The 22299-nt window shown below is 50.8% G+C and overlaps 9 protein-coding genes across 9 annotated transcripts; 7 read left to right on the forward strand and 2 right to left on the reverse strand.

Moving 5' to 3' along the window:
* Positions 1-466: 466 nt before the first annotated feature.
* Z518_11046 (uncharacterized protein) lies at positions 467-736 on the forward strand (the record flags this gene model as incomplete). The annotated part of the gene is made up of 1 exon (XM_013411316.1): positions 467-736. The coding sequence occupies one exon, from the start codon at positions 467-469 to the stop codon at positions 734-736; it is 270 nt and encodes an 89-aa protein (XP_013266770.1).
* Positions 737-1725: 989 nt separating this feature from the next.
* Z518_11047 (uncharacterized protein) lies at positions 1726-3351 on the forward strand (the record flags this gene model as incomplete). The annotated part of the gene is made up of 1 exon (XM_013411317.1): positions 1726-3351. One exon carries the CDS (start codon positions 1726-1728, stop codon positions 3349-3351), a length of 1626 nt encoding a protein of 541 aa, XP_013266771.1.
* A 2618-nt stretch (positions 3352-5969) lies between these two features.
* Positions 5970-8308, forward strand: Z518_11048 (uncharacterized protein; the record flags this gene model as incomplete). Its single annotated transcript, XM_013411318.1, has 2 exons — positions 5970-8002; positions 8065-8308. The coding sequence occupies 2 exons, from the start codon at positions 5970-5972 to the stop codon at positions 8306-8308; spliced, it is 2277 nt and encodes a 758-aa protein (XP_013266772.1).
* Positions 8309-9789: 1481 nt separating this feature from the next.
* On the forward strand, positions 9790-11069 carry Z518_11049 (uncharacterized protein; the record flags this gene model as incomplete). Its single annotated transcript, XM_013411319.1, has 2 exons — positions 9790-9805; positions 9856-11069. The coding sequence occupies 2 exons, from the start codon at positions 9790-9792 to the stop codon at positions 11067-11069; spliced, it is 1230 nt and encodes a 409-aa protein (XP_013266773.1).
* Positions 11070-11666: 597 nt separating this feature from the next.
* Positions 11667-15313, forward strand: Z518_11050 (uncharacterized protein; the record flags this gene model as incomplete). Its single annotated transcript, XM_013411320.1, has 7 exons — positions 11667-11827; positions 11891-12185; positions 12260-12487; positions 12540-12655; positions 12730-13073; positions 13258-13915; positions 13969-15313. The coding sequence occupies 7 exons, from the start codon at positions 11667-11669 to the stop codon at positions 15311-15313; spliced, it is 3147 nt and encodes a 1048-aa protein (XP_013266774.1).
* A 315-nt stretch (positions 15314-15628) lies between these two features.
* Positions 15629-16823, reverse strand: Z518_11051 (uncharacterized protein; the record flags this gene model as incomplete). Its single annotated transcript, XM_013411321.1, has 2 exons — positions 15629-16428; positions 16481-16823. 2 exons carry the CDS (start codon positions 16821-16823, stop codon positions 15629-15631), a joined length of 1143 nt encoding a protein of 380 aa, XP_013266775.1.
* A 990-nt stretch (positions 16824-17813) lies between these two features.
* Z518_11052 (uncharacterized protein) lies at positions 17814-19077 on the reverse strand (the record flags this gene model as incomplete). Its single annotated transcript, XM_013411322.1, has 2 exons — positions 17814-18615; positions 18659-19077. The coding sequence occupies 2 exons, from the start codon at positions 19075-19077 to the stop codon at positions 17814-17816; spliced, it is 1221 nt and encodes a 406-aa protein (XP_013266776.1).
* A 380-nt stretch (positions 19078-19457) lies between these two features.
* Positions 19458-20575, forward strand: Z518_11053 (uncharacterized protein; the record flags this gene model as incomplete). Its single annotated transcript, XM_013411323.1, has 2 exons — positions 19458-19711; positions 19759-20575. The coding sequence occupies 2 exons, from the start codon at positions 19458-19460 to the stop codon at positions 20573-20575; spliced, it is 1071 nt and encodes a 356-aa protein (XP_013266777.1).
* A 481-nt stretch (positions 20576-21056) lies between these two features.
* On the forward strand, positions 21057-22252 carry Z518_11054 (uncharacterized protein; the record flags this gene model as incomplete). The annotated part of the gene is made up of 2 exons (XM_013411324.1): positions 21057-21094; positions 21823-22252. 2 exons carry the CDS (start codon positions 21057-21059, stop codon positions 22250-22252), a joined length of 468 nt encoding a protein of 155 aa, XP_013266778.1.
* Positions 22253-22299: the final 47 nt, after the last annotated feature.

The raw sequence follows: 22299 nt of genomic DNA on the forward strand, positions 1-22299 counted from the left end.
GGCCATTAATTTCGAAGAATGCAGGATCGTCAAAGAAAAACCATGGAAGGCAGCTGTCTCGGTCCTTCGGGGACGTTCTCATCGTCCCTAAATCCTGAAGACCTTGGTGAACGAGCCAGCGCGCCGTGGTCAATGCCACACCCTCGGGATACCTGGAGCTCTTATCTCTCACCGCGTTCCGGTGGCATTACCTGCTCCACTTAGTTGCTATGATGGTCTTCCCCCTCCCTGCCGCCGCCAGGGTGCCCTAGAAACACCAGCAGAGCAGTTATTTACAGGCAAGATTGTGAACACGACAAGTTGGAAAATTTTGGGACTGTTCCCTTGTGGGAGAAAGGAAAATATGGAGGGCGTTGGGGCAGTGTCGACTGTCTATGTGAACGGCGTCAGTCCCTTCACTCTTTCTCCTGCTCAACGTCTCTCGGAACTGTTCACCGGTTTGCTCATATTTCGTTGCTCCACAGCCATGACGACCTTCATCGCGTATCAGCCTCGGGAAAGTGCACCGTTATTCGGAAGTCACACCTTCGGCAATTCTCCTACAGTCGGCCTTCCCAGTTGGGTGTCGAGCAGACAAAGCCCAAAATCTCCTCAGCAGGCGACACCTGTGAGCAATGCCGATTTTGTCGATTTGACCGTCTCTGGCCAGAACACCGCTCGAAAACGTCTGGTGGCGAGCGGAAATCAACACGCCGCCAAGTCAGAGAAGTGCGTACTAGCGCTTAGCGCCACGTGAGGGCCGCCTCGTTAGATATTATGCGCCAAAAGCCTGCCAGATACGGCTACATCTCCTATAGACTTGGCAACCTGCGCGGGTGTAAAATCGACTCAACTCGACAGCTACAACACTGGCTAGTTAAAGGATGCCTCCTCCAGGCAACGGCGTGGCCGGAAAAGTGGCCAGGCACTCTGGCAACAATAACCGAGCAGAGGAGCACGAAACTTGGTCCTTTCGCACATATGAAAGCTGGGAACCCCGGAGGCCAGGTTATGGGTCTCTACACATGCTCACGACCCTACCCGTGCACCAAGGTCGCACTAGTCGTGGCAGACTAGTGCAAGAACTTGGGGATCGGTTGTGCCAGGCTGTAGACGCGTTTAAACGCGAGGAATTTGCCACGAAGGCCGCCGCCGCCGCCAGAGCATCCGGGGCACCAGTGCAACGTTGTTGTTCGTCGATTGAATGGTATCCCCCTCCTCAGATTCAGTAATTGATGGTTTTTTTTTTTCCTCTTCCATTCATAGGCTGTCCCAGCCGCCATGGTGGCAGCTATGCAGCGAACAACTATAAATACAGGTGTTTCCCACTTGTTGCTTCCAGAAAATAAGCCATTCCTGTCCAGAATTGCTTCCCCTTCTGCTCCACTCAGTTGCACCTCCATTAATGGTCCTTGTGATTGTTCTGTGTCTATGCACTTGTCAGACCGTCGCCTGAATGGCGGATTGATTGTCCGTGAAGACGGTGCACTTGCCGGGAGTGTAGCGACCCATGATTTGTGCAGTCACAGGAATGGTGCGCTTGATGCCCAACCGAGGATGTGACTAATGTGGGTCGCCTGTTCGGGCAGCTTGATACCCCACCTGGAGCCGGATTCAGTTAACTAAGTCTGCGCGGCATTGTCATAGATCTGCCATGCAGGCTTTCTTCAACTCCCTTCAACGCCTTTTTAAGCTGCAAGCGTCGGAGTGATCGATGTCACCCTTCTACGTCACCCAACAGACAAGATGACATCTCTTCATCCCCTCCAGGAGACCCAACTGGCAGTGGGCCAGCAACTCTGTGAATGTTGCTCTCCGATAGAGCAGCATCTGGACGACCTTTTCGGAGATAAGAGCTGGGACGGCCTCGCGAGCGGCTATCCAGTGGGTCTCCTGGATCAGAAGATTTCGAATGCATCAAGATGCCCGCTGTGTTGGCAGTTTGACAGAGGATGGAGCCAACTCCAGGACAGCAACAGCTCGACGACATCACCAACTGGAACTGCCATTATAAGAGGTTTCCCGTGGGCGTTTCTCGATGATGGTTCTCGTGGCAATATCACACTGGAAGGCCAACGCTGGACCACGGCTTTCTACCGCATCCAATTAATCTGTGATGATCATCAGTCGCGCAAGATACTGGCGGAGTTGGATGGAGTGAAAGTCCCGCCAGACGATAAGCAACTGTTCCAACGGCGATTTCTCAGGCCTACTGTTGACATCAAACTCCTTAATGGCTGGCTTTCCGGCTGCGATCAGCATGAGGAGCCACTCCAAAACGGTAGACTCGGCCAGTTCGCAGACAACTGTCACGAGTCGGGGATTTACGAAGATAACGAATACGGGGGCGAGGAGCTCAATTTCAAGCTTTGGAACTTGAAAACGAGAAAGTTGGAAAACTACAAAACAAACCGTCGATATGCGGCGCTATCATATCGCTGGGAAAATAACCCGGAAAAGAAAGTTCGTTGGGAGTTGGGAGACTCGCCACGGACCATCACAGATGCGGCTGGCCTCGCCAGGGACTTGGGCTTGGACTACCTCTGGGTGGATAGGCTGTGTGTCAAGCAAGACCATGAGAATATTAAAAAGGCGACTAGGCAAATGCACAACATTTTTGGCCACGCATATGTCACCATCGTAGCCTGCGGCGACAGCGCCTATGATGGACTTCCTGGGATTGGAGAGACTAAAAGGGACATACGGGAGGGTATATCGGAATGCTCAATAAGGGCAGATGTAATTCAACTCGCCATGGCCAGACCGGCACTCCACACAGTGGTCGAAGCTACTGACTGGAGCGACAGGGCATGGACGTACCAGGAACGCCTTCTTTCCCACCGATGTCTCGTCTTCACGAAAGAGGAGGTGTTTTTCTCGTGTCCGAAGAATCGGGATGAGTTCGAGTGTCACCCCGAATGGCGTGAGAGCTACGTACTCGAGGACGACAGCAAGCCTGCCTTCTGCAGATCCTATAAGCCTCTGTCGACGACAGACCAGAGGCGAATGGACCCTATATTTGCACCTCGGGTCTCTGGAAAACCTAGCTTCGAACGCTATGCCATGCATGTCGAGCGCTACACGGCGAAAAAGCTGTCAAAACCTGAGGACATTGTCGCGGCTTTCATGGGGATCTTGGTCACGCTCTACAAGGAAAGCCTCGACGGGGTTGACGACCATGGTCTCCCTTACGAGCACTTCCAGCAAGCACTGTTGTGGCGGCAGATTCGGCCTGGTGGGAGAAGAAGGCCCGGGGAGGGGCGACAATTCCCAAGCTGGAGCTGGGCCGGGTGGACAATGCCTGTTATGTATGAAGGAGGCGCGTTTGGAAGTAAGTGTACGCCAGAAGAGAATTGGAATGATCGTGACTAATATATGCGACGCCTAGAGAGTGCTTATTACGTATTGTCCGACGCCTACGGAGTTGGAGTCCAGGTAAAAGAAGACGAAAGGGAGCCCACCGAGGGGGTATTTAACTTCGACTTCGGCGGTCCTAATCAAGGGGAAAGCGACAGCGACCAGGAGCCAACGATATCAGCGCCTCTAACGCTACAGCTCTCCGCCTACCACTGTCCTATAGAGTTGGATATGCATTTATCGCCTGGTCTCGACGGACGCCCGTATACGACGATACGCCCGGGAGACAAGACGCAAAACTGCCAGGAGATTATTGGAATGGCATTCTTAGATAACTAGCCGAGGCCAGACTTGAGGGGGACTGTTGAATACGGGATTGTTGTCATATCTCACCAAAGTTATACCGTTGGGGTGGTTTGGGCTATTGTGTTGTTGATTGAACTTATGGAATGTACAGACTGTTGGGAGCGAATCGGCATCGGCGCCGTCCTACAGCGCCGTCTTCCGGAGGGCCCTAGGGTGAGAATCCGTCTAAAATGAAGGGGCGAGAACATATCAGTGTAGGACGGCATGGCTCTTCGAAATAGCTGTAGAGCCCTCTGTTTTTGCTTCCGCTGGTGGCACAGGTAGTTATACAATCATGGAACGTCGTTCTCAACGCAATAGCACTCCAACTGCCCATCTCCTTGCCTCAATTGGACGTGACGCTAAAACACAGATTTGGAATTGGTTCATCCAAAAAGCTCGTGCTACAAAGGGACCTGCGAAGATCGAACCAAGGGAATTAAATCGTCTAGAAAAGGCGCAGCTAAACGCCCGTCGGAGACCCGGGTACAATCGGTTTGCAGACCAAGTACTGCTAATTGACTCAACCGAGTCCAACACCAAAACTCGAGTGTCTGGATAAACATCTAGGTAGGTCTTGGTCATTATCAGGTCATGAATGCCTTGATTATATTAGAGAATGCAGACCGGTCCGATAATTCGAGCACACTGACCTGCACCAACCACAACAAGACCATATTGCTCCATCTTTGGCCTTGTCTATAGTTCCGTCGCTGATTTGAATAGTTTCCGGATCCTATACTAGGTTTGTTGAGGAATCTCTGGATATGATGTGCCTGTTTCAACCATAACAGATAATAAAACACTATTCCAGGGATATATAGCAAGCATCGCTCTTTTCCCTCCCTTGACCTTATATTTTGAAGCTCGAGATACATTGCTGTCGTCGGCAGTGACATTTGAAGGACATGGTCACGTGAATGCGCGTTGAGAAAATGGCGCGCATGTCAAAGTAGTTGCTTTAGGTCGAAAGGTACCAGAATCTCAAGGGCCCAACCCGGATGTTCCGCACTGCGAAGTAGTTCAACAGAAATTTTTCCCGACGAGTCTGCATGGTAAGATTTGGATGTATAAGCGCTTATTAGCTTATCGAGACATTGTTTGGCTAAGGTAGAAATTCAGGACCAAATTTTGACTCCACCTTGCTGCTTTCTGGACCGCAAGGTTTGACCTTTCAGTTCAGAATCTCGTGGTCACGTGATAGCAAACAAGCCACCACGGATCGGCGAGTGGTTCGGTCGCAGGAGAAGAACAGGGCCTAAGCTGTCTCGGTGAATGGTAGGACCACGAGGATCGGCCACGGGGAGTTTCAAAGGGCCAGGTTAAAGGGCATGGTGAGAATGGGAAGGAGCCGATTGATACGGAATGTGGTGAGGATCATTGGTGTGGACACGGCGTTTACCAGAGCGAGGCTAGTTTCAAGGGTCGGAAATTGACAGACAATTGACAGCAACCGGAGGCGGCGGTGACAACGACGTGCAACAGCACTGCGAGGAGGGCTCTGGAAGGGGGTTGAGAGGTGGCAATCAGGGGCAGGGGAATTCGTTGGTGGTTGCAATGTGCATCTGACATTTTTGTAGGCAATAGAATCGTTTGGATGGAGTTTGAAGAAAAGCGCAGGCTGACCGTGAGAGACCAGATACAGGTTCACACAGTGATCAGTGAGCAGGCCAGTAACAAGCCACACAAGTCCACCTTTTCATCCTGATCCACGAGAAGCTGCATGGACAAGACTATCGAGAACGACGTAGTGAAATTGGCATCGTCGAAGCCCTGCGGCATCTCCGCCAATCGAGGCCTGGAAATTACATTAGGTTCCCAGTGTGCAGTGCTTCTCCAATTGCCTGCGGTTGCTTGCCCGCAAGCTTAACCTCTTGACCAATGCAGCCCTAGTCCTGCTTGGCTCTGCATTGGCAGCCAGGGTCGTCCTTCGACTTCTCCTTTGCCCTTGGGAGGGTGCTTTGCTTTCACCATCACCATTCCGCTTGCTCTGTATTGGGCCATCTTCCTTCTCTTTCGTTTCCTTTGTCACTCGTTTGCTCCCTCACCTAGTCGCTCTTTTGAGGTCTCACCCAAGTCGTTCATTTTACGCCTCTTCTCGAGTTTCTGTTGTGGACCGGTTCCATTCTTTCGTGCAGTCTGGACCGATTTCGAGCTTTATTGACCAGCTAGGAGCTTCCCAACCCTCGAGCATTGGTTCACCATGTCTTATTAGACCAGTTTACATAAAACATAATCCGTCTTTGTCTGCACACACGACAATTGTCTAGCACCCTTGGCCTCATACGATGTCCTCCCCGGTTCTGCCTGAGAATGAGCCACAGATTCAGCCTCGACACCCCTTGGCTAGACCGGGTCCCATACCAGACATCAGATTAGAAGGGTTATATGTCGAGAGGCCTCCTTCACTGGTACCAAGGGCGGACTCCACGTCCACTTCCGATAATGCAGCAACGACCACCTCATGTGGACCGCACGATACCTCCGGGCCCTGCGAGCGATATTACAATTCCGATGGTTCCAGTACAACCTTGCCCATTGTCCTTGGGGTGGTCATCCCACTGGGCATTGCGTTGATTGTGTTAATATATTTGCACCGGCGACATGTGAGAAATTTAAAAAGGGAGGATGCGGAGGACAAACACCGGTCACTTGACTTCGGGTTGGATGAAGCTCAGCAAAAGCCTCGCAAGAAGAACGCTCGGAATCTCCCGGAAATATCCATGGCTGAGAATAAGGAAATTGGTCGAAGAGGTCGCGGTTTGTCCATGGATCTGGGCATGAACAATCCCTACCTCCTGCCTCCCGAGCTGCAACATTCTCGGGAGTCATTGCATTCCCTTTCCCGCTCAATGAACACTGGAGATGACAAATATCGAGTGACAACATTCATACCCGACGACGGATCGATTCGTCCGCCTTCAAGTGTGAGAAGCCCGATTGACGATTCTTCCAGCTATACCGGGTCATCGAGCCGTCGATTCCCGTTCGACTCGAAACAGAACTTGCTTCGTAATGCACAGAACAGCCCGATCGGATACCCTTCTCGCCGGACATCAACCAACTCTGGGCACAATGTTTCAGCAGACGCATTGGCTGGCACCCGGAAACCACTCAATCAGGCCAGCAACAACAATTTGTTGGCTCCCGGGGCGATTGACACTGCTCGTGACTCCTTTGTGAGTACTACCGACAGCAGTGGAATAAACGCGCTGCGAGCCAGCAACAATTATCTCGGCCAATTCATTAGGGGAGGCCACAAGGAGGAGCCGATCAAGAAAGAACCTGTTTCGGCCGTGACGGAAGTCCATGTCGATTCTCCGGTGGAACAAGTGCAAGTTCCTCCCCCTGCTATGGTCAAGGACGCTCATCCTATTCCCTCACCGCCAGCTTCGGCTCCTCTTCCGCAGGATAAGTCGATCACACCCAGCATCACCCTAAGCCTGCCTGATGAACGCCAGCCAAGATTACCTCAATTAAGTTTTATTGATTCTCAGGGCGTCCGGCAAAACTCCATTGAACCTGATATCAATCCCCAAGCACCCTCGACGACTTCCAACAATACTCCTCAACATTCTAATACCCCCTCGGCTGATCTCAATCGACAAGACCGCCCATCCCAAGGCCAGACTTCTCAGCATAACCATCAAGATCAATATGACGAAGACGACTACTATGATGAATACGATGTCTACGGCTCTCTGGATCATCAGGAATACCAAGACTATCGAGATTATCTCGGCTATGATCCTCGTCGATTCACCATGGGCGTGCGGCCATTACCACCGGACGATCCCACCGAAAATCCAGAGCAACGAGCTAACCGCATTCGATCATTCTACAAAGAGTACTTCGATGATTCCAAGCCTCAAAACTCTGCCCAGTATTATGATGGAGGGGAGGGCTACTACGACTACTATGGACCAGATGGCTATTACGATCAGGGGGGTCACCACCCGCCTCGCGGACAATCGCAAAATGGGGTGTATGGGCGGCATCGCGCAACGGTATCCAATGGAAGCTATGTGCCGGGACCAAGGGCGTTTTCGTCCGCATCAGGTCGATATGGTGGACGTCCTCCTCGCATGCCCCCCAAGAAGAAATTGCCTCCACCCAAGCCGTTGAACATCTTGCCCACGCCCCATTTGCTCAAGGAAGACACATTTTTGCCCATCGATTTTGCTCCACCTAAGAAATTCCAGAACCAGAGGGCTGGTACCCCGGACAGTCTTCGCGGGGGACTCAGGCCATACTCACCCTCAATGAGGGCACACGTGCCGCTGGCATCATCTTTTGACGATCTCGCGGTGATACCCAGCCCGTAAGTGATTTTTTGCGTAGACTCTCTTGTGATGAAAGGAACTTGACTAACGATATCGATAGTCACGCACTGAGAAAGTCCTCGACCTTTACAGCATTGGACTTTGCGCCACCACCGCGACTACGTGCAGCGGATACTATGAGTGAAACGGGAAGCATCCGAAGTAATCGTTCTGGAGTGTCGGCCATGCACCTGCACAACATTCGTACAGGAGCATACCGAGTCAGCAGAATTCCCAAGGAGGTTGCCGGAACTAAGGATGAGTTGGCTGCGGCGTTAAGACCACAGTGGGATCTGAATCGATGAGATTTGTTCGACTGTGTCCAATTTGGACATATGGTGTTGTGTCCTGGGCGACATATGAGTTCCCAGCATTTCGGCCTAGCGGAAGGTGTCTCGAGGGGGCGCCGATACCTGTTCAGGTACGCTCTTTGGTATAAATACTATGGGGGGAGGCAAAGGACTTTTGGAATGGACAAATCAATGTATAGTAACTAAAGCGTGGGATCCCAAAAATTCACAAGATGCAAAAAATTGGGCCAACGTTACCAGGGGTGAGTGTGTCCGGAATTTCTCGTGACCACGAGGCAGATTCAATTCGCTGTCCGCTCCTCCGTCCTTTTGCCCCAGGGAAGGCTTGTGACGTGCAGCTTATTTGCATTCAATCTCGCACCCGACCGGGCGAGTGAGAAAGATTGAAAATAAGCGAGACCAAAGCCCAGGCCTGGGTGGCCAGTAGATTTTTAAACTGCTCTGTCGAATACGGAGTCGGAATGCTGCTGTAGCACTCGATACAGCATTCACCAACCCGCACATTTCCAGTGTCAAGACTGACGTTATCACTCCAATTGTACTCAGAAATCCCTCGCCCCTCACTTGTGTGGCATCGGGTGTCTCACTTAATCAGAAGAGCGCACAATGGGGGCATGTATAGAGCCGTCACCACCGCCCATCATAGATGTTGTGGACTACCGAAAATTCTTTAACATATCCTTCGTGGGCGCGAAAGATTTCAATGCATGCTGAAAGTGATAGCTCTTCCCCTGCTTTGCAAAGAGTCAGAAAACATGGCCGGAAATCCGGGATTCAATCGGACTTACCGGTTGCATGCTAGTAAGCTCATGGTGTCTGCTACTAATGCTAACTACCAGGCTGATGGCAATTTGGTAGGGTAACCCTACCTCTAACGGGCCAAAGATACGTATTCGGAGTTGGCAAACCCGAGGCCAGTAACCCCCGGAACCACCCAGATCCAGGGCCTAGAGCCTGAGCCCGTTCTTCTGCAAATCTCTTTCTTGCCCTAGTTAGTAGCCGCAGCAAGCCGCCATTCCCAATCCCGGTGCCCGTTTGTGGCTACGCCCTGCCAACATCTCCCTCCTTTCATTGACTTTTCTACCCAACTTTTTCTCCTCGACATCTTCACCGTTACTGTGTGCTCTTTGTCGGAGCTTGGAGCTTGGACCTACGACCAGGACCTACAATAGTCGCCACCAAGTCATCCTCCTTCTCATTGGACTACTCGCACAGGGATCACCAGCTTCTATCCGATACCGCGTCTTGACACCACCTATCCAACTTCGCCCTATTGGGTTCTCGGTGCGGCTGGAGAACCACGTTAAACCCTCGCCATCATTATAGGCCCCTTTCTCACGCTCAGTCATTCTCAATGTACTTTAGAGAGTTCCTCCGACACCACTGTGCGCCTTATCGAGTCGAGTCAAACGCAATCGTACCGGCAAGCTTCTCAGCCCTTTGCATAAAAACCAACTTGAAAACGTGCCTCAGTCATGTCTAGTGGAATAGGTATTCTTTCTTGAGCACTATACAGTCCCTTGACGCTGACTATGAGCTAGATACGAGCGTGACTGACGATGGGGTCAGCACCACTGTCATCGATACGACGTCCACCAGCTTAACTACTTCCTTCTCTACCACTGTCACCGTCACAGATAGCACAGCTTCAACATCCGAAATCACTACCTCTACGCCGTCCTCTACGATTGTCTCTTCCGTTTCCATTCCACCGTCGACCACGGTCATTGAGCCCACCTCCACCTCGAGTCCCAGCGTTGTTGCTGTCACAGCCACAATTACCCAAACGCCGTCGGCGACAGAAGGCACTACGGCTCCTTCTGTTATCGTTGTCACATCAACCTATTCCCCCGATACGCCTACCTCCGATACTGCAGTAGTTAGTTCCGTCATTACCACTTCTAGTTCCTCTCCCACCCCCTCTACACTGAGCGCTTCTGGGTCGAATTCGGGCTCTTCTGGTGGTCTTAGTTCAGGGGCGAAGATAGCAATTGCTGTCATCATTCCAATCGTGGTCATTGCCGCGGCCTTTTTGATCGGATTCTTTTGTTGGAGGAGGAGAAAGGCAAGGAAGAGTGCAGAGGAACAGCGGAAGAACGAGATGGCCGAATATGGTTTCAATCCGAACAACGATCCGACATTGGTACCGGTTGGCGGTGCATATACTGACAATCAATCCGAGGCGCATGAAGACAACAGTGGCTACCGCGGATGGGGAGCAACCTCGTCCAACCGAAAGGCATCGACAACTTTGGGCTCGAATGGTAGAGCTGCTGCTGCTGGTGTTGCTCTATCCGAAAGCAGCAGCCAACCTGGAGGCTATGGAGTGCAAAGTTCCCCCAATGGCGCGGTAGATCAATATTCTGCGGACCCTGTGACGAATGGCCATCCGGAAAGCGGTGATGGAGTTGCTGCATTGGGCGCAGGAGGGCTTGCGGGGGGACTTAACAGGAACCACAACGGAACTGCAGACATCCGTCGTGGACCGTCAAACGCTTCCTCCGCATATTCTACCGGCCACCAGTCTGAGGCTTCTTCCGACACTCCCCAAATGCCAGGCCCATACTATCAAGAAGAAGTTCCTTATAATATTTATAACGATGCCGCCCCCCACCATGGACCCTATGGCGATGGATCTTACGGTGGTGCTGGAGGTCAACCAGTCATACGCGACGTTCAAGCACGGAGAAATACTCGCATCGAGCGAGCGCCTACATTCCCTCAAACACAGGGTGGAATAGCCCAGAACTTTTAAACAATACACTGGAACTCATTTCCGGAATATCCAGCTCTGACGTAGGTGTTGCATGTTTTGATGGTGTTTGTCGGAAAAGTTTGTATTGGCGACCAAGTAGATGGGAAAACTGCTCGCAGCTCACGTGGGCGCTCACCCAACCCGCGCCGCTTTTATAACGACCTCACCCTCGCATCACCTCTTCTCACCCGCCTGCTCACCCTTCAACTCACCCTTCGACTTTACCCTCGTCTTGACGATCCCTTTTGACCCTGCAATTCTTGCCTCCGTTCTCCTCCACCCAACGACACAAGTGCTATAATTGGTTACACCTGACGAGGGGGACTATTTCTGGACCCCCTTCAACAAAATCGGATTTTGGGTCTCTCCCTGCGTTTCCCCTTCCCCTTCATTGAAAGCTCCCCCCCTCCCCTCTCGAACGTCCCTTCCCGCAGAGGAGTATAAAATGGCGCTCAATCCTCGTCTCTACTCGCTAACAGCGAGTTTCTCTCTCTTTTCTCGAACTCGTCTTCCCCAATCGCTGGCTCTCTTATTAGTATCCGTCACGCTCTCGCACCCCCGGAGCCCCTCGAGCCCTCGAGCCACTTTTCTACCGACATGGGCAGAACAAAACCTACTGAGAACGAGCTGTGGGCTCAGGCTCAGGCCAACGGTTACCAGAGAGGAGCACATACCGAAGTTGACGAAGTCCGCAACGGAGAGAAATATGTTGACAAGACTAAGATCGATCACGATCGAACTCTAGACCGCTACATTCTGTAAGAACTCGCAACTCTTTATGGGACGAGGGAGAATGCTCGAGGCTAACGTCGAATTCCTAGATGGCAACTTAAATCGATGAGGGAAGATTACGAGCGTAAAGGGCTCCCTCCCCCAGACGAAGACGCCGCCCGCAGTCAGTATTTAGGGAAGAAAGTTCCCGCTCCCGACCTGGTGACCGTCAAAGACTTTCTACGGTTCTACATCGCGACGAGCCGCCCTCGACTCGACAAAGATTCGGAGAAGCCGAGGCCGACCGCCGATGCCATCTGCACTGTGGGAGAATGGTTCTTTGCCGGCTTTACTCGTGTGACCGGCACCGAGACGAACGCAGAGGACCGAAGTGAGGTTTACTATGTATGATATCGCCTTCCTTTCCGCGCTTATATGTGGCCCAAAGTCCTTCGACTAACAGAGCTGACATCTTTCAGTGGGTACGACGAACCTTAGTCCGTGAGGGTATTGTCGTCAATAAACATCGCCCGAAACACAACTTTACGATTCGAGACCTCACCCGTGTCCTTCTCGCGTTATGGACATACGACGATCTGATCTATATCCACGAGCGGTATCGAGTACAAACCACGTTTCTTATACATGCCTTCTGCTTCACCGGGGCGCGGATCGGGGCATTCTTTACGGACGGCCTGCGGTACAAGGTATGAGCGGTGGCCGAACGATAGTCAATTTTTAATGAGCTGACTTTACTAGGATGTCGAACTTATCTTGCAACGCGATCCTGGTAAGAAAAACGGTCGTGACTGGAGACTCGTGTATATTGTCCACCAGCGTTGGGTGAAAAACAATCGTGACCCTGAGAACATTACGTAGGTGGTTCCACGAAGCTAATCCTCGTTCTTTCGTTCTGCTTGAAGGTGCTAATGATACGGGTTTGTTATAGCTTCGGCGCAGCCGCAAAGGAGCACGAGAGACTGTTCTACAACGATGCCGGTTTTCTGTTGGCCATGGCCATCGCCGATAACGCCTTAGTAGGGATCGACTCTCTCGAGGACGTGCGTCAACAGGTAATTCCTGCGGGTAAAGACGAAAAACCACTTAGGTTCAAGGATTCGGTCTTGGGACTACCCATTCTCCGAAAATGCACCAAAGGTGGTCGCGTGACTGCCGACCCAATGCCCATGAACGCGTTTACCGCGATTTTCAAGAGCACTCTGATCAATTCCGGGTACCTGTGGGGGCTTTCGATCCATGCCATTAGACGGCAACTTGGAAAAGGAGCTGATAGTAAGTGGTCTTTCCTCGTCGAGCGCTCAGAAATACTCGTTACGGCTTCACGCCTCCCTCCTCCTTCCCTCGCTTTTTAATTAAAAAAAAAAAAAAAAAAATTCATCGTTCTTCTCGTTCCTAATGTTACTAGTATCTAGAATAGACCTCTTTACCATCTTTCTTAGCTAACTACACTTCTTAGGACGAAATACCGCGGTTGAACGCTCGCAGCACTTAACGCAAGCCGATCCTCGAGTCTTTGGTCAAAGTTACGTAGCGAACTGCTCCTCGGTTGACGGCCAGGCCGCATTCCGCGACGAGGAGAGCGATCAGCGTCATATCGAATATTTCCAAAGTCTCGAAAAGTTTCACGAGGATGGCCTGCCTGACAAGCTTCCTGCCCACCTCGAAGAGGAATTAAAACAGGATCCGCGCCTCCGTGAACTTGAAACTGAGGTCCAAATACTCACGGGACCTCAGGGGAGCAATCAGGCATTTAGCGCCGCCAAGCGTGAGTTGACGAAATATCAAAGGACACTGAAGCGAGATGCACTACGCCAATACCAGGAGAGTTGGGTCAGGGAGCGCCGGGATTGGTACGTCCTAACCCGGGGGAACGTGGTGCCTCAAGATAACTCCAAGATGGAATTGGCCCAGACCATCTACAAACTGTTCCCCGAACGAGGACGACTTGCGCAGGCGATGGCATCTTTATATCCCTTGACGACGGACAAGATGTGGGATGCGCTTCGAGACGTCCAGAGTCTCTGTCTTCAAGACTCTGACGTCCTGTATCTCCCCGGATTGCGCCCTGTTGACGGCGCCTGCCCCGTCAAATATTGTCATCGGCGCATGGACAGGTAAGTTTCTCGCCTGCCGCTACCAATGTGTCTAGATTAACGATGCCGTATAGTCTGCCCAAAGCCCAGCGCAATCAACACATCCAAACTTGTGTCCGTCAGGAGATGGCGACCCGTTTAGGGCGCCTCTTGTCGGATATCCATTACTGCTATCAGTGTTTCGATTGGGTCGTCGGAGAGAAATGGGAGCCGCACTGTCAAGCACACTTGGATGCACTCACGACTAAACGTTGTGGGACCGTCACCTACTGTCACACCTTAGTCCGCCCAGCCTACTGTCCAATATGTATCGGGAAGATATCGTTACCTGCTTCTAAGCGACTAAAAGCGTGGTCTCGAGATCACAAATTATGGATTCACATCAGTGACGATCACCTCACCAGTTGCCAATGGCCGTTTACGTTTTCTTATCCACTATGCGACACCACTCATGAGGATCGTGCCTCATTTCAATTTTATCTTATGGACACGCACAAGCTTAGCCGGTCGCTTCCTGCGAAGGTTATTAATTCCAGCCGTCAACACTCACTAGAGAAGGAGAAAATCCCGCTCGACGAAGGTGTTGATGAACCCGGCCCATGGCGAAAGCGAAAATCACCGAGTAGTTCTAGCGCCCTCAAGTGGACGCCACCACAGTCGCTCGATTCGACGGCCGCAACCTCGGAAGGGCGATTGCCCGACCGTCCCCCTAAGCGGAAAAGGCAGAAACGACAGACTCCTCCCCCTTCGACTATCTGTCCCGAAGTTGTCGTCATTAACGATGATGTCTCTGATGATAACACGGCCCCAATAACCGTGGACTCTGTTATGCTTTCCCCTTTAAGCCTTTCAAGCATCGAGGATAATAACAAATATACCGATCTCGAACATGATCCATTTCCGCGCCATTACGCCACTCCCGTCGAAACCATTCACTTGCTCGAGCCAGCAGACTGCGACGGTGACTCCAATTTGGACACCCTATTCGATCAATATCTCCGCTCCCCGTCGCTTTCGCCTCCCCCTTTACCTCCCCCTTCGCCTCCCCGGTTATCGGATGATGATGCCACTAGCGAATTAAGCGGAGCAACACTGATTCACGCTGAACGTGATCAGTCTCATAGTGGCGCAGAGATAGACACAGAGACGTTGAAAAGTCCGGTTCCAGAAGACGTGTCGAAGAAAGAGGGAGCTCGAGATGAAGAGGACACTTGCCAAATCCAAAATGGCCCTCGCATTCGACTGCGAGTCCCTCGACCTCAAATCACGCTTCGCCTTAAGGTCCAGGGTACATGTCAAGCAGGAAAGAAGAAAAATATAGGAGCGAAGGGAAGGAGAGAAAAGAAAGTAAATAAACGCAAGGAAAAGAAGGGACCTAAGAGCGGAAAGAACAAGAAGGGGAAAAGGCACAGTAGATAGATGCGCTGAACATAACGATAGAGGGACTTCCCGTCTCCTCGTCGTAGCTGCTTTTTATATATTAACCAGGCTGGCCCTTATATTGTCTGCACACATCTTAATCAGAAGAGCATCTTACGCCAACTCTTGTCTTCCTGCCTACAGCATTGACGAAGAAATTCTAGAGTAGCCCAAAGTCGCCCACTCCCCCATGAGTCCACAATATTCACATTTTGTTCATGAGTTGGTTTCGTTTAGATGTTTTATCATATTTTCACCTATGGCCTAGGACATGGAAGAGACTCTTTTTTCCCTTGGGAGTGTTAAGAATGATTGTCACTTCAGTCTACCTGATCCCTCTTTCCGTTTTCTCCTCTCTGCAGCCTCTTTAATTACTGCTGGCGTCTGTGAGAAAGGTACAGTCGATCCTTTGGATGACTGCGACGGAGATTTTATTTCTTTGGCACTGCCCTTTATTGGTTTGTCTCTTTTTAACTCTGAGTCTGCTTCTGTGGTTATCGCAGCTGGCGTCGACTGATAAAGTGGGTCATCTTTAATAAATCGTCGCTCTTCAATTGAATCGGAATGCGATGCCCACTTAACAAAGCTCTTCCTCGACGGAGTGCTGGGATCTTGAGGCTCATCGTCCGGAACGTCGGTCCACGGTCTCCCTCCAACGACGAGCGGTAGAGTGACCTCTCGACGGCCTGCGTCGGGAAGTGTCTCGCTGCGCCTGCTCTCTTCGTTTATCGTGTTGTCCGTCACCAATCTCTTATGACGCTCTCGGCGTTGATCGTTCTTGCTGGAGTTTTCTTCACTTAATGCTTCTCGCTTTATGCCTTTCGCTTCTCGCTCAGCTCTTTTGTCTCGTATCTGACTAATCGTTCCCATGTTATATGAGATTGTTTCGAAGTTTAGGAAAAGTCGGCTAGCTAAACAAGACAAGGCCTTAAAGGGATGATCAATAGCTGCAGTGCGAAGAATAGACAGATCGTCTTGAGATTTAGATGTAGAACTAGCCTCGCCCTCTTGATCGCTATCGGACGAATCTTGCAGCATAGTCCCAGGGGAATAATCACCGACAATCTCATCGCTTCTGATGTTGTAGAAGTTACATAGATAAACGAGTCTATTGACTGTTGATGTCATTAGCTCGCTGTATCAAATAAAGAGATGGGAAACTCTTACCTCGCTTAGGGTTGTGTAAATTCCAAAACTGAATAACGGTATTAGGGAATTGTTCAACGGATGGAAACAGGAGCTGTGAGGGTGACGCAGGGCTCGTAATGCCTATCGGGAGTATTTTGTCTCGACTGAATGCTGCTCGTGGGTTCGTAGATTGAGCAATTAACAATGTGTAGAACTGGCCAAGTCGCTCGTCGACTTTCTCAAATCGCTGATCGATCTTCTCAAATCGCTGCTCAATTCGTCGTTCAAAGCGATCAAACCGCTCATCAACATTCTTGAACTCCTTTCGGATAGCTGCATCACGTCGTTCAAGGGCGCCCTCAAGAGCTTCCTCGGTCAACATACTAGAGAGAGAGAGTCCTGGCTAAACAGAATTATAAGTTCGGGAAAGAGTCACGGACGTGAAGACGAGAACGTAGTTAGCGCAGACAGTCTTGGCGCATTGCACGTGATAAAGCGTGATCAGTGGCAGGAGAAGGCCGTTGTATCACGTGAGGGAATTCCCTGTAGCATTTCGTCGGACTGGTATCGGCGGACCAGGGTAAACTTTCAGCCGAGCTGTTCAAGTCGCTTATGGTCAAGATCCGAAACACTCCTTGAAACACGCCTTGCAGTATACAGCTTTAGCCACTACCACCCTCGATGCTTATGGTGACACTATATACACAGCAGATGGCGATTATAGCGTACATTCTATCCTGCAGGATTCGGCTATCTCGTCTCCAGAACTACAGATAGCTATAGGAGGAGAAAGTTAAAATACCGTTGGAAACAGCGGGAGCAGAAAGTTAATATGCCACGAAAAACCGTGGGAGAAGAAAGTTGAGAGAAAGCGTCATGTCGTGACCTATAGCAAGCTTGGTAGGCACGTGCAGATACTGTAGTATGTACAGACTACATGTTTTACCGTGGTTTCCTTTTGAGCGCCTGGAAATCGTCTTGGTCGTGCATGGGAGCCCGAATCGTTTCTGGGAATGCGGTCTGCAATTGCTAGGCACGATACTAGAAAGGCCTGGAAGCTGATTCGACGCCCAGCACAAGCCAAACAACTTCCAGGCGCTCGATGCCGTGACATAGAATGCTGTGGCTCCTCTTAGATCCTAGAAGACTGTTAGCCCGTCGACAGATTTATTGGTCAACAATATCAGCATACTACACAGTCGTTCCCGAAGAGCAACCCAATCGGGACTGGCAAATGGAGAGACAGGATTCCATGGAAACGTCGCCATAAATTAGTCGATATTCTGCGGTGTACATATGTTAAAGACTCCTTAAATTTTCAGGTCAATTGTGTTTAAACATGTGGACAGTGATGCTATTATATTGATTGTCTTCAGTCTCCAGCAGCCTGCAGGTTCTTGTTTGGCTTGAAGACCTGGCGGTCAGAAGTATTAGGTGTGAGATCATCTTCGGGGTCACTTTCGAACCTCAACTCTATTTCTGTAGGTGCAGAACTGTGTATTGCGGTATCCGAAGACTGAATGACTCCGTCCAAGTTATCTCCGGCCAAAATCTGATAGTCTTTGTCCTCTCTCAACATCTCTTCCATAGCTAGATGTTCAAGTCGATCCAATTCTGCCCTCTGATCTAAGATCTGTTTGAGTTTTGAATTGAGCTTCGATTCTAGAAGATCCTTATTCCGCTTCAGTTCTTCAATGGTGAGGTGTGTTTCTCTCCGGAGTCGGGTCAACCACTTGGTGCAGCGGTCATCTTGGAGCAACCGCGCTACGGTCTCCGCGTCAATTAGGAACTCTTCAAGCCCATGCGCACTGATCCGAAGTCGATGTACTGCCGTGTGCCGGAGGCGACTTATCGAGTCGAGAAGCTCGGGGAACGGTTTTCCCAATCCTTCCATATCTACCTGCGGAAACCTATCCTGATTGGAAAGAAGAATTCGGGCCCATATATTCAACTCAATACATTCTGGACAGTCCCAGCCTTCGCGTTCAATAGTCTCTTTCATGTTGCGTAATCCAAACTCATAACAGGCATTCTCGAGAAGTCCCTGCACTTTGACAAGTAGCTGATGTTGTGTGTGGTACAGTATGGCAAGTAAACAGGGTAGAGAGAAGGGACATTCGTAGCTGCATAAGGAGACGAGCGCTTCCGGGATTGTGCTATCGACTCGGGAAGATCTGTCCACGATATCAGCGTTATGGACAATGCAGAAAGAGTTACGAACAAGCAGGTGGCTCCTTATTATCGGTTAAGCGGACATCGCGACTGCTTTCTGGAAGTTTGCCGCTGTTCTGGCCCGCTGCTGCGGACCTAATGGCATCTACCTCGGATTTCGCAGCTTCTGCCTCTGAAGCTGAGCGCTCAGCACTTTGCGCAGGAGAAATCTCGAACACTTCTGGGAACCGAATTTTGGCCTTTAAAGTAGACTCAAAAATCTGCTTTTCCAGAAGAACTTTTGCCACATTGCAGACGTTATCGAGATTGTGTTCTTGGACTAGGTCCCTAACGTCGACATTGTGTTGCGTCTTCTGGATCAGTTCGCGAACCTTCTTAGCTTTACGTACTTGCGCATCAGCTCCTTTGAAAGTGTTCTTCAAAGCAAGGTAGACCAATCTCTCGTCTGGAGCGTTTCTTGTCATTGTATATGTCTAGGGGACCATGGATCAGATACGAGAAGGATGCAAAACCCCCTTGAAGTTCCAAGCGTTCACGCCTAGAAGATCACGTGTATAATCACGTGATTCAATTCTATACACCATGTGATTTCCTGGGCTACAGATGCAGTATCACGTGCCAAAAAGTGCTGGCATGACTCGAATTCATCGAGCCAAGCCACTGTAGCCACTTATATCGTTTGATAATTGAAGCCCCAATTATCACAACCACAGTACATCTCGGCACGTGATAATGGCTTGGCGTGAGCATCGTTGTCCTCCTGCAACGCGCCTCGTTCCACCACCGTTCATTGTACCTCTCAAATAAGAGCCTGCAGTATCACATCGCTATCCGCCGCGCAGCAATGAATCGAGGAGAACCTCAAGATAACATTGTAACGCCGCCGCTGAGTTACCGCAATTCTCCTTTGCTGACTCCCCCACCCACCGACGAGAAAATTCCGACCGTCGTCCACCGGATTACTAGTGCAATTGAGCGATACAAAAGAGGTCAAGACGTTCCAGAGAGGCGGCTCCTGAGATTTCGTATTGATGAGCCTCAACATCGGGAGTTGGAGAGACAGCTGTTTAAAGACGAGTTTTGCAGAATCAAACTACGGTAAGCAGGCCGTTTTATTCGACAAAGGTGTGCTAACGCTGGTCCAGGTGCGATTATTTTCCTTTACAACGCCTCTTCATTATTCGAATGCCCTCGCGTATCCATGAGCGATTCCTTATAAAAGTCCACGACGAAATTAGACATCAATTACGCAGTGTTGAGGAAGGTCCCTCGTCAGAATTTGCGCAGGGTATTGATTTCGAAGGCTCAGCCACATTCATTCCCTCAGACTCAGAATACGGGCGACACGATCCGGATGGTTCATTTCGTCATGCCAAAGAACTGTTTCCTGGATTGGTGACGGAAGCAGCATATTCGCAGGAAGGTAAGATGCTGAGAGATTTGGCAGACGACTATATCCTGGGCTCGGATTTGAGGGTTCGCGCCCTGGCTGCCTTTGATATCTCTTACAAAAAGAAGACAGCTACAGTTTCAGTGTGGCGGCCACAGCTGCTGCAAGAAGATAATGGGGAAGTGTGGACCACTACCTCCGAAGTTCAAGTCTTCCGAAATGACAACGGCGAGTCGAATCTTGATGCGCACTCTGGATTACGCATCCACCTACGGGACTTTGCAAGTGTCGAGTTTTGTGAGATGTTTGGGAATATCGAAGGATCTATTTTTATTTCGTGCGCCACTCTTTGTACCTTCCTGGACGATGCAGAATCGGACATCGATGTTAAACCAGTCGTCACGGCAAGGCCTGTCTTGCGAAAGCGGCGCCGGACACCAACACCAGAAGAGGAACTCGACACCGATGACGAGAGAGACATGATCAAGGCGGAGGAACGAGCGGCCAAGAGAGCGGATCGAGACGATTCTTCATTTAAGGATAGCTCGTCAATTACGAGTGGGAATGGCTAGAGATTGTGATAGTATACTCAATATTTTCCGCTTGTGTCTCTACGAGGGCGGATATTATAAATATTGCTATGGAAACGAAAATCATAATTCAAGGTTGCATTTGGCAGCCTAAGCTGCCGCCATCGGGCGCTCAACCGGTGGAAATCCAGTCTCATTGGTCCAAATTCGAATGGGCTGTCCCAATTCTTGACCAATAATCTATTTTGGTTTCCGAATACACTGGTGTATTCCCACGAGTACACTGGTGTGTTTCCACGAGTACACTAGTGTATTCCCATAAGTACACTAGTGTGTTTCCCAGTACACCAGTGTATTCTCAAGAGTACACTGGTGTACTCCATTGATAACACTGGTCGACTCCGCGGATTGGACCAATCCCGTTCTTCGTATCGATACAGCTTTAATCTCTTCTGTTTCCGGTGTCTGCAAATCACACTTTCTACTCTCTCCATACTTGTTGAATATCATCCTACTGACGCTAATGAGCGTCAACGAGTATTCATCCAAGTCTGCCGCTTCGTCTGCTTTCTTACTATTTGCTTCTTAGAAGTAACAGAACTGTAGATATTTGTTCTTCGCAGATCTTTGGTCGGTTCGGAGAATCAAAACTACGAGCCTGATATCTTTGGGCTGCTTTGCCTAATGTGAAATTGGAGAATTTGGCTCTCACCGCGGCTATGCGTTGTATTCCATTCTAATTGAATAAGCCAGTAGTCGAGCCTTCCCCCTTGCATACTCATCTACTAGTCCCTTCTTGCAGCCCCACGGCGACGCTCAAGCGTTTGGCATCCTATGACGGCTTCGTCAAGGTAGGAAAGTGAAAATCATAGGGAGAGGCCTTTGGCCCTGACAATCATTGAAGACACCACGGGAACTTGTTGTGGTCGACTCACCTTGATATTGACTTCTGCTCCCACAGCATTCCATTGCGAATTGACTTTCTTCTCCAGAACCGCGTCATTACGACTCTCTGCCCCCACAGCTTTCCTTGGTCTCGGAAAAAGGGACTTCATTGGTCAAGAGGTGCCTCCGGGCCTACTGTACTGGTCAAGCAGCTGATCCTTCGCCCTAAAACGCTATGTGTGCTTCACACAGAACACGTCGTGTGTGAGACTCTACTTCAGGCCTTACGGAATATAGTATACATACACTCCCACATGTCGTGGCCTTACTACGGGGTGTGAGGGAGAGCGAAAGACCACTAAGACGCGAGTCTACTATTGGTATGTATAGCCATGAGTCTGTAGCGGCCACTGTCCCTCAGCAGCCACTATCCCTAACCTGTTAGAAGCCGCCGTGGACTGGAAGGCCGGATGGTGGGCGCTGGCACATGGCGAGCGCTGGCGCATGGTGGGCGCTGGCACATGGTGGGCGCTGGCACATGGTGGGCGCTGGCACATGGCGAGCGCTGGCGCATGGTGGACGCTGGCACATGGCGAGCGCTGGCGCATGGTGGACGCTGGCGCATGGTGGACGCTGACGCATGGTGGGCGCTGGCGCATGGTGAACGCTGGCGCATGGTGGGCGCTGGCACATGGTGAACGCTGGCGCATGGTGGGCGCTGGCACATTGCGAGCGCTGGCGCATGGTGAACGCTGGCGCATGGTGGACGCTGGCGCATGGTGGACGCTGGCGCATAGTGAACGCTGGCGGATTGTGAGCGCTGGCGGATTGTGAGCGCTGACGGATGGTGAGCGCTGGCGCATGGTGAACGCTGGTGGGCG

Source organism: Rhinocladiella mackenziei, assembly GCF_000835555.1.
Source record: "Rhinocladiella mackenziei CBS 650.93 unplaced genomic scaffold supercont1.11, whole genome shotgun sequence".
NCBI lineage: Eukaryota > Fungi > Ascomycota > Eurotiomycetes > Chaetothyriales > Herpotrichiellaceae > Rhinocladiella > Rhinocladiella mackenziei.